At 32.8% G+C, this 11,285-nt stretch overlaps 2 protein-coding genes across 3 annotated transcripts in view; both read right to left on the bottom strand.

Moving 5' to 3' along the window:
• The window catches only part of LOC144554178 (vesicle-associated protein 1-1-like), a 76,371-nt gene that overhangs the window by 35,157 nt on the left and 29,929 nt on the right, over positions 1 to 11,285 (bottom strand). The gene's annotated exons all lie outside the window — the stretch shown is intronic.
• LOC144554336 (uncharacterized) lies at positions 5,132 to 6,608 on the bottom strand. Of its 2 annotated transcripts, none has more exons than XM_078302663.1 (2): positions 5,762 to 6,608; positions 5,132 to 5,627 (listed from the first exon to the last, which is right to left on the bottom strand). In XM_078302663.1, the coding sequence occupies exons 1-2, from the start codon at positions 6,363 to 6,365 to the stop codon at positions 5,302 to 5,304; spliced, it is 930 nt and encodes a 309-aa protein (XP_078158789.1). In that variant the 5' UTR covers positions 6,366 to 6,608; the 3' UTR covers positions 5,132 to 5,301. The 2 variants fall into 2 exon arrangements, with proteins under 2 accessions (XP_078158789.1, XP_078158788.1); XM_078302662.1 differs by having other exon boundaries at positions 5,132 to 5,633; positions 5,762 to 6,605.

Here is an 11,285-nt window from a genome sequence, read left to right as displayed (position 1 = left end):
GTTCGGATCGACTGTTAGGATTTGAAAACTCGAATATAGAGCCGTAACACGGTTCCAAATCGTAATATGCATAGTACCATAGACTCACTCTAATATTGATTAGATTTCCGTAGGTGTTGGTTCTGAATTTTAAATGAATTACAACACCTGTTAGCCAAAAAAATTGAATCTGATTATTAATGGCTATAATCATGATAATTGTCTAGGTTATATAAGTTATTTGAGATCAATTATGCACGCACTTTTAATAAAGCATTGAAAAGCACAAGATCAAGCGTTATCAATTATTTACTTCTTTAATTTTCGACTAACAGCCCCCCTACTTCAGTCCCCTATCTGTCCCCCGCACTAAAAGACAAAAAAAAATAGTTAAAAACGTGCTAACTGCCACCAAAGAGCAAGATTAATGCTATTTTATTAATAGTCAAAACGTATAGTATTCATACCTACGAATTTATAGTATTCATACTTATTATCAGAACCATTCGTCATATGTAAACACTAGCTGGAGGGGACCAGTAACGACCAGGGGGACCGCTGACGTCTTGTGACAGCCTGGATTGGGGACTGCAACCGTCTGAAAGCGACATTTGCCAAGATTGGGGACCACTACAGCAAATATATATATTATTCATATTTAAATAAAGAAGTATTCATATCTAAACAAATGAAGTATTCATACTGACGATTACGAAGTATTCATACACATTTGAAATAATTTATACAATTCAAAATTCAAAGTCAGATTCATCTCTCTCACCCCCACCTCTTCCAAGAAGTATTCATACTGACGATTACGAAGTATTCATACATGTTCAAAATAATTTATGCAATTCAAAATTCATTGTCAAATTCATCTCTCACCCCACCTCTTCCAAGAAGTATTCATATTTAACATGAAGTATGCATATCTAACAAATGAAGTATTCATATCTTACGCATTGAAGTGTGAACTGCTATGGTGTAAAGTAACTTAAATCAGTTAATCAGTTAATTTATTTGGTGCTTGAATGTATTGATAGACACTTAATAAAGTATTCATACTTATAAGTGAAGTATGAATTCTTTACATATGACATTTTTATTTCTTAAAAAATATATATAACATATCAAGTATTCATACTTACACATTGAAGTGTGAATTGTTATGTGGTAAATCAACTTGAATCAATTAATTTGTTTGGTGCTTGAACATATTGATCCGAGAAAAGTATTCATACTAATAACTGAAGTATGAATTGTTACGTTGTAAAGTATCTTAATTTAACATTTTTTTAAATTGACAATATTCAAACAATTAATATATGAAACAATAAGTAACAATAGTTAAGACAACAAGTATTCATATCTACTTGGTCAAATTTTGTTGTTACTGTGATGCATATGTTTTATCAATTTTTAAGACAGGAAGTATTCATATCTACTTGGTCAAATTTTAGTGTTACTGTGATGCATATGTTTTACCAACCGTTAAGACATGAAATATTCATATCCACTCATTTGTGTTATTATTCTTTTCATTTACACTTTATATGATTTATTGATATCTAAAACACTTAGTATTCATACTTAAGCATGAAAGTGTGTATTGTTATGAAACAATATTTGACTTTAAATTTTTTGTATGCTTGGCTATGGCATGGGAGCTTGACTCAGTCCTCTCATGAAGTGCCAAGATCGCACCTTTGATCATCTAATTAAACAGCACAAAACCAGATTAGTAAAAAGTAACACCATTTCCAATGCAATTAAAAATCTAAATCGGAACAGCAATTAAAACTTCAATCTAATGCATAGATCATTGTGATCTTTTTTCTAATGCTTGAAATTAAAAAATTTTGTATACACTTCAAGTGGATCCAGATCTCAAGTTTAGATCTTGACAGGAGAACCGTCGATCAATCGATGTAAAGCGACTCTGATCGAGAGATCAAAAACTGTAAAATACATCAGAGGAAAAAGAGAAAATACTAACCTTCCATCTCGACGATGGGGTTGATGACCTTGACCTTTTCGAACGCCATGACTGCGAGCTTTCTTGGAGCTGATAGTGAAAGAGAAATGTCTACTTTGGAGGTGGAGAGGAGGGAAAAGAAAGACTGAGAGGTTCTTATAAAGAAAATATTTCTCTGGTTAGACTTGCGCTTGAAGCAGCATGCATGACTACCCTCCTCTGCGCCAAAAGCCGCCTTGTTGAAGGTCACTACCTCCTCAGCCTTCGACGTCGGTACGGAGGTCAAGCCGAAGACCGATGAAGTTTCAGCCAGAGATCGAGGTGAGACGAGCGGAGGAGGCGGAGAGGATCCAACTAGGAGATCGAGCGGAGAAGGCGGAGGAGATCGAGCGGAGCAGAGGAGGCAGAAAGGGGTTTTCTTTCAAGAAAGAATAGAGTTGGGAGAGAAAGAAAGAGCCAATCCAACTGGAAAATGAAACTGGGAGAGAAATGATATATTTTATTTCTCTTTATTGACTTTGACCGTTAGGGGGACTGTTAGGGGACTAAAGTGAGGGGGACAAAATCATTACTCTAAGAAAAATTTCTTGAAATGTCTGGCAGTAAAATTATTTTTTCAGTTCTTAAAATTTACGGAGAAATACCTTTTAAGTATTATTTGTGAGTGTATATTTTGAACATATCTTAACTTACAACAGAGAACATTAGTTTCCTTGCCAGATGTTTAATTAATAACTCCCTCCAACTTCAATCCCCAGCTCCTACAAATCCATTACTCTTCAAAAAGTAATGCAGCGCTAGTTAGTTGATAAGTGAGCACATGGTGAGGATTTTATTAAGTATGATGAAATTTTAATCAATATATAACTAATTTACAAAGAACTATCAAATTTAAATTACTGATGTCTTGAACTTCATTTCTGAGATTTGCATTAGAAGTGCAATGGATTACAAGAGTAGAACTAGGGTGTTCTTAAACTCACAAAGGTGTTTGGTGAGCTTAACTCCAAAATCTATTAAATTAGCTTCAAACAATAAATATAAATATTTGAAACCGATTTACTTCACGAATGATGAATTTACATGTAAAGTTTTTAGAATTTCAAATTAATATTGTATAGAGTCAAGTGGTCAAAAAGTGTTAAAAAAATAAATGCACTAAAATTAAATTATAAACCTTTTAATTTGGACTGCTTGACTTTAAAATAAAATAATTCGAAAACTTAAAATCTTGGAATGTAATTTCATCATTTTGTGAACTAGATGGATTTTAACGGTTTAAATTTGTCGTTTAAAACTGATATAACAAGTTTTGGATTTAAGCTCATCAAATGCCTTGGTGAGCTCAAGAACATCCAGTTTTACTCGGATTACAATATTTCAATTGCGATCGCCTCACTGGAACTATTTTATATACTCACCAAGAACTCTGATTTCTGAGTTTCCTCAGCCGGGCTACAAAACTAAGTCTTCGTATTAAATTTATATTTTTTTTCAGTGTAGGGGGGCAGTATTATTTAAGCTTTGAGATTCGCGCAGAATGTATTGCAACGGTTGAAATTTTCCAAAAAGTCACGCAAAATATGAGATATCTCAGAGGATGCGGAATTCATCTTTGGCTACGGCCATGATGTCAGCAAACATATGTTCTTCTTTACGAAGTTACGAGGCAACACAGCAGATCATAACAAAATTGTTGCCAGAGGCACTCGCAACCGTTAGATCTGAACATCCGGACGAAACGTCCATTTATCTGCCGTTCGAACCGTCCCGCCTGCGTAAGCTGCTTCTTTTTTCATATGAGAGATTTATGCTGCTGCGTCTGTGTGGTATATCGTGAAGCAGTCCTCTTTTACAGCCCAATCTTGCTAGACAATTCGACATAACAACCTCCGACTATTTGTTATATTCCGATTTCCATAGAAAATCAAGGGAGATCAGATAGGTCAGGACCTACTATGTGGTTTGGGCCGTATTGCCTTATGTGTTGTCAACGTATAGAACATTGATTAACACGCATCAACCATGTGATTTTGATCAGACGGCCAAGAAATTTGTAGGCAAAAAAATAATATATATATATATAAATCCATTAGTGATTAGTGATTACTAAAGGAAATTTTTAGTGTCATCTCTTTCTGATTATTTTGCTTCCTAAGAATGTAAATAAAATATATTTTCCCTTGCATGTCATATATAAGAAAACTTTACTTTCATTTTTATATTTATAGGGGTGAATAGAAAAAATGATGTGCTTTTTAATTTTTATTTCAATCGAAGGATCTATTCAGATCAAAATAATTGCTAACTACAAGTGTTTTACTTGTATGCTATTCCTAAGAAGAAGAAAAAAAAGATGTATTTAGTCTTGTTGTTTTTATATATATTAGCTATGTTACTATTTTTTTTGGAGTTACCGTGCCTTACTGTTTTTAAGAATATTATGTTATTAGGTTATCGTTTGTATTTTTTTTTTTCAATTTCTACCATGATGTTGGAGATTAATAATAATTGTAATTTCATATTTATTTATAAAGAATATATTCATCAAACGAAATTCTCAAGTTTAGACAATTCTTAATTTTGCAGTAGTTAATTATATATAATGGTGCTATTTTTCATTTGAAAATACAATTATATATGTAATGCGTGAGCTACATAAATTCAAAGAGGCACTTTCCTCCGACTCAAAAAAGTTTTAAAATCATGTTTTTGTTTTATACCTTTTTCACAAAAAATTATAATTTATGTCTCACCCTAAATTTTTTAATCAAAATATGCTTATAATCCTATGCTTTTCTTGATTTTTTTTTTTATAAAAATAGACTTAATATTCAAAATAATTATGAAATTATGGCTCATTCTATTAATTTGTTCCATTCTATACTAAAAATCTTGACTTGGCTCATGTATATATGGATGTATATAATATATATATAGGATATTAATTTCCTAAATTTCTGTCTTATAACATTCTAAAAATAATTGGAAAACAATTACAACCATTCGTTTGTTTTTTGACCCCATTTGGGACTTGGGACCTTGAGCTAGTTTTATTTTACTCGTATTTTCCAATATTTTATGGCCTTTGGACCATATATTCTCGTCTAATTTTTTTCTCATTGTTAAAATAAATTTCAGGCACTTTTCTTATTTATTTGGAGAAGAAAAAAAATAAAAATGCACCAATAAATGACAAGGTTTAATCATCGATGAAGAAACGGATACAACATCATATGTTACACAAAAGGGATAGATCTTAAAGAAAAGGAGACATAAAGCAATATTGTAACTTTAAAATCTAGATGCTCAATCTTTGAATTTCAAGGTCTAATTTTTAACAATCTTTACTTGTCAGATTCTTTGATAGCTGGATTCTCTTGTAAGGTTTTTTCTTCTATAATAGCTACCACAGTTTTTGCTTCCTCGGTTGATGCCGTCTCTTTCAACTCTGCGTTCGCTTCCTCAGTTGATGCCGTCTCTTTCAATTCTGTGTTTGCTTCCTCGGTTGATGCCGTCTCTTTCAACTCTGTTTTTGGTTCCTCGGTTGATGCCGTCTCTTTCAACTCTGTGCTTGCTTCTTCGGTTGATACCGTCTCTTTCAACTCTACATTCGCTTTTTCATTTGATGCCATCTCTTTCAACTCCGAAGAATTTTCTCCACTTGATTCCACTACAACTAGTAAATAACAAAAAGGAATCTGAAAGATGCATTTATAAAGGAATAGAATATGTATATAATAATGCCTGAAATCTTAGTTATACTTCAGTAAAATGGAAAATTTCATATCCAAAATTAGATCTTACCATCAACCTCCTTAGATGTGATCTCTTCTTTCTTCTCGGATGCTTCGGCAATCACCGTAGAATCCTTGATCTCTTCCTTTGCATTGTCATCATGTACTAGTTGTTCTTGATCAACAATACTGGTAGTTGAAGTATCAATAACCGATGCTTCATCGAGCTTGACCACCTTGTTTTCCCCTCCTTCATATAACGATTCAACTTTTGTAGATTCCGGTAGCGTCTCATCGTTTGTTTTCACAATTGCTGCCTCATCCTCGCTCTTGAGTTGTACCACCGTTTCTAATTCAGGTTTTTCCTTGGCCTCATTTTTCTCTTCAACCTTTTCAACAGTTTCGGTTTTCTCCTCGATCGACTTCTCGGAGATCACGATTTTATCTCCGGAATTTTGTGAGGCTTCAGTTTTTACCTCCTCACTTTTTTTCGGAGACTCAGTTTTCTCCTCGGTCTTTCCTTTGTTTACAATTTTTGTGTTCTTTTGATTCTCTACGGCGATCGCCTCAGATGATTTGCTAGTGGAATTGCTTGATTTCCTTCTGAAAAATGAGCGTTGCTTCTTCACGGTGTTGGCAGTGGCCACATCCTCTTTCGAGCCACCGCAACCCATTGTTTAGGCAGAGAAAACAGAAATCTAGAGAGAGAAGGTAGATAGGTGGTATGAAGGATTGATTGGATGAGGCGGAAGGAAGGAGGGGGAAAATGCAAGGATAGAAATTAGGGTTTAGGTTGAGATGACTTTAAATAGGTATATGACAACTTGGTTTGAGAGGGATTTATAATAATTAAGAATTGTATTAGGCTGTTAGCCTGTTATTAGTAGCATTCATCCTCTGCAATACCTTACTTGTTAGATTAGCTCCCGATCGAGCCCGATAAGAATTCAGACTTGTTTAGATTCACGGAGCCACTTTAAGATTCGTGCGAGGCATAACCTGATTGTGTCATGTACATGAGGGATTCAAATTTGTTATTAGGGTGTTGAGAGAGAACTAGAAACCTCAACAAGGGTGTGAGATATTGCATGTTTGTGAGATCAAGATCCAATGAATTTGTTATGATATAGGTTGTGTTGCTATATTTAGCTTGAGCGTGTTGGTCTTTCTGTTTATGTTGAATATTACCATTCTTAGGTTGTTTCTTGTTTTTTCGAGGAAAAACTTAAAAAATTAAGAAGGCTATTTTGAAATATAATGTAATTTTATTACTTTGTTTTTTTTTTTTTTTGGTTCCCGTTGTTTAAAATAATGTTGTGAAATTAATTATAACAGGTGTATGCATAATATTAGCAGGCCTTTGTTATTCTTTTTCTTTTTTAAAAAAATATTGTGTGATTTTTAAAAATTGAATTGTTAATAGTTTAAATAAATTAAAAGTTAAATCTTTCCGCATTCCCTAAATTTAATTTGAATGATCCGACCCTCACGATTCACATTCATTCACTGGAAAAAACCCAAGCTGGCATTGGGATTAATAATCATTAATTGCTAAAAAAAAAAGTGGAATTTTTGCCTTTTGGGAGGCAGATTAATAATGGGAAAAACTGGAATTTCAATGGAATTTAATTGCTCAACTATGAAGAATTGGGATTAATTGCTCAACTACGAAGAGTCTTCTTCTCAACTATTTCACTGTACCATATTTAGGTGGAAAAATGGCACAACAGAGCTGGCTTCGTTACAGAACGGCATGACATGCATGTGAGTTACATGCCGTGACTCGCGTGTCCCGTGCCATGACTCGCGTGTCCCGTGCCATGACCATCTTTTGAAACTTTGGCACGACACGGCACATCATGTGAAAAATCTAGTCATGGCACGGCACGACACGTGGTTAGACACATGCGATTATACCTATTGACATGTCAATTTTACCAAATACTTCTTTTATCTATATGCAAGGCTTCTAAATAAGAGCTATTGACATAAAAAAAATATAGATTATTATAATCCAAATGAAAATCAGAATTAACTTGTTTTAAATTTTGAAATAAAACAAATTTTTGTAAATAAAATTACATAAACCAATTTATCATAAGTTCATATCTGTTTAAAACATAAATTTTATTGTCTAAAAGACAGTATCATAAATATTTCATATAAATTCAATTAAAAATCTAGTTTTCTCAAAAATAATCTATATAATTGTCAATAGCTCTCACCTTAATTTTATTACGATTGCCCACAAAGATGAGTCTTTCATCATCACTTGACTTTGATAGTTTATGCAGCATTGCAAAAAAATACACTTATATGAATAGTTTCAATCTATTCATTAATTGTATCCAGATATAAAAGTTAATTAATCTCCTTACAAATCAAAAGAAAAGATATACTATTCTCAACATGCCAAGTATGAAATTATGGCTATGTTCTTTCCTGTGTCCAACTCTACAACAAAAGAAATAATCGGTATCATTCGATATGGCAATTATCTTGCCCTTTTTCCAATTTCTTTTGAGTGTACACTGCAGCTTCTTTATTATCCCTTATTTTATTTGATTTTTTCCTCTTTTTTAAAACCTTAATTTTGGAGGTTGTACCAACATGGGTCATTTTTGTCTGAAATTTGTTTTCATTTTCAATGATTTTTTTCTCAATGTCCTCCAAAAATTCCTTAATGTAACAATCAAATATGAAATCGCGCCCCTTAATGCCTCTTCATGAACCTCTTCATTATCATAAGACATGCGATTAGACTTGTTCCACTTTTTATTTTCCTTCTTTTGATCAGAAATACTCGTATCCGTAATAGTGGGACAAGTTTCTCTAAACGCAAGGTCCAGATCCATGACACCGAGAACTATTACTATGTTCTCATGTCAAAATTTGAAGTTGGTTCCATTCAACATAAAAAAAAATAATGTTTAGGCTTTTAACAATGCTAACTGAAAAATCGCAAACTAAAAATCACAAATAACAACACGAATAAAAAAAATCTGAATTTATAAATTACATTCAAATAAAGGCCCAACTTGCTCAAAATATATGAAATGATTTTCTCTTTTGTTACTATACATATGAATTTCACAACCAGGTAAGTTTCCAGGCAAGTCAGGGATCCCTAAGGATACACTTCGAATTTAGACTTGCCTAGACAAAACTTTCCTCAACATTGTTACATTCATAGTATCGTAACTTATCTTAATAAATCATCACATTTTATGAGACTTAAAAACCATCTTAAAACCAAAGTTTTGGTTTCCATTAAGCGGCTACCTTTGGGTAACGGTTCAATTTCGTATGATACTTTGGCGCAATAATAAAATACTGATAGCCTAGAACATACCGAACAACATGCCTTCCTTTGGGCCGACAATGTTAACATATGTGTAAAATTTTTGATCATCACTATACTTTATTATCACTCATTTGCACAAATAATTTTTGTAACCATTACCTTCCTTTGAGCCGATAATGATTACATCCATTAATTGTACCTTAACTTTATTTTGTAAAATGAATTTAAATTAATCTTGTCAAAAGAGGTACAATTAGGACTCAATTAATTCAATTCAAGAGACATACAACTTTAATACCTTTATAAGAATTATAATTTATACCTTAGCCATAAAACAAAAGTGCAATTAAATAAATAAATATCATTGCATCATAATAACTGTAATTTTAATCTTAGAAAATATTCTATAATTTATCAGAGAGCTCTGTGGTCTCCACAAATTTTAGTGCGATTTGCCAATTTGAAAAAGGTATTTTGTGCGTTTGCATCAAAAACTGTGCTGTCACATTAAAATCCGTGCGGCCAAATCTGTTTTCTGAGGAGCTATAAAACTGCATTTATTATGCTGAAATTGACCCATGATTTAGAGAGATTTCATAATTTTGGAAGCACCTTAAATAACCTTTGAAACTTAGAAAAATCTGTATATTCTGTTTTAGGAAATTTATCAAAAATAAATTTCACCAAAAACCAAAAGAAAATCCATAACTGCCTATTAAAATTTGCCAATAAAGGCTATGTGGAATTTTGCATAGCCTCTGTTCGTCCACACGGAGGGTTGTACAAAATCTACCAGGACCGATTTGATTAAAATTTTCCACTTTCAAATGAAAATCTTCTAGCAAATTTTAACCAACTTAATAACTGAAAAATAGACAATTATGACTACAAACTTTTATAAGTTTTGTGCTCTCCAAACCAAAATTTTCAAATCTAAAACAATAAAAAAAAGATCCACCAAAACAATGAAAAATTCATTAATAATTTCTTACTCTCTAGATCCTAAAAGACTTAATCCTTCGGCATAGAAAGGCTCTGATACTACTTGTTAGGGAATCATAAAAGACCAAACAATTACGTCTTATCTAGTGATCAAACAATTACATCTCATCTAGGGGTCAAACACTTACACCCCGGGGAAGGAGAAACAGTTCCCCACCTTAACCTAAGGACCGTCCTATGCCAAAGAGACCCAAAATATAAATCATAAGTGCGGAACATAATACATGATTCCATGTCGTTTGTCATGGAATAACCAAAGCCATAGTAGAGCAAGCTGTCTCCATGAGCACAAGACAAGTCTTCAATTGCAAGAAGTCCTTCTCGTCTTTGTCGTCGAGTCGAGGAATAAGTCTTCAAAAACAGCAAGGTATAGCTCTTGAGAAATCCTCTCCATATTTTCTAATTAATTTCTCTTCTTTATTCTTTGATGGTGGAAGAAGAAGAGAAGACACACAGAACTGTATTTTTCTTAAGAGAAAAATATATGTTCAGTTTTTGTGCTTTTCTTGGTTACCTTGTGCCTTGGGGACCAATCCTTATATATAATAACATTTATGGTTATCTGCCAAAATTAAAAAAGGTATAATGTGTTGTGCATCAAAAATCGTGCTGGCGCATCAAAAGTTGTGCGACTGCATCGATATTCGTGCAGATGGCACAACCCTCCATAAAGGCAGATTTTTGAATTACAAATTTCTAAATTAGTTCATCAATGATTTGATCTTTGCCTAAATTGTTCTACACATTTATGGATCACATCCTAATAAATATATTAATTGTCTATTACCTTATTTGATCACTTTAATTGACAATCATATATGACAGTAAACAATCCATAATTAGATTACATTTATGCACAATGTTGGTATTAAATTCAACGAGGTTGATAATAAATCATTTGTTTACAAATTAAAATATATTCGAAGTACTATATACAAAAAAAAAAAAAAAAAATTAAGGAAAAGGACCATTATATTTGGTCGCTAGAGTGTGTTATAATGAGACGAACCAAACTATTTGATTGAATCCGATCATAGTTCAGACATAAATAACGAGTAAATTTTAGGAAATAATTTCAATCATATGAACATTTTTTGTATCGGGCTCGCTAAGTAATAAAAGCATACATTTCATGCTACTTGCAAGTCGATCTTAAGTCTCAACATTGTTTTTGTCAATTTTGGATTCGATGGACAAATTCGCCGTACATTACATGAAATAGAACCATCTCCTCATTTTGTCCTCCTTGTGTCCTCTCTCTCGCGTTAGCATCCGTACTCACTCGGCA

This window comes from Carex rostrata, chromosome 5, assembly GCF_964058835.1.
Source record: "Carex rostrata chromosome 5, lpCarRost1.2, whole genome shotgun sequence".
Classification (NCBI taxonomy): Eukaryota; Viridiplantae; Streptophyta; class Magnoliopsida; order Poales; family Cyperaceae; genus Carex; species Carex rostrata.
Note: the sequence above shows the minus strand (reverse complement) of the source record. Positions and strands in the feature narration are given on the sequence as shown.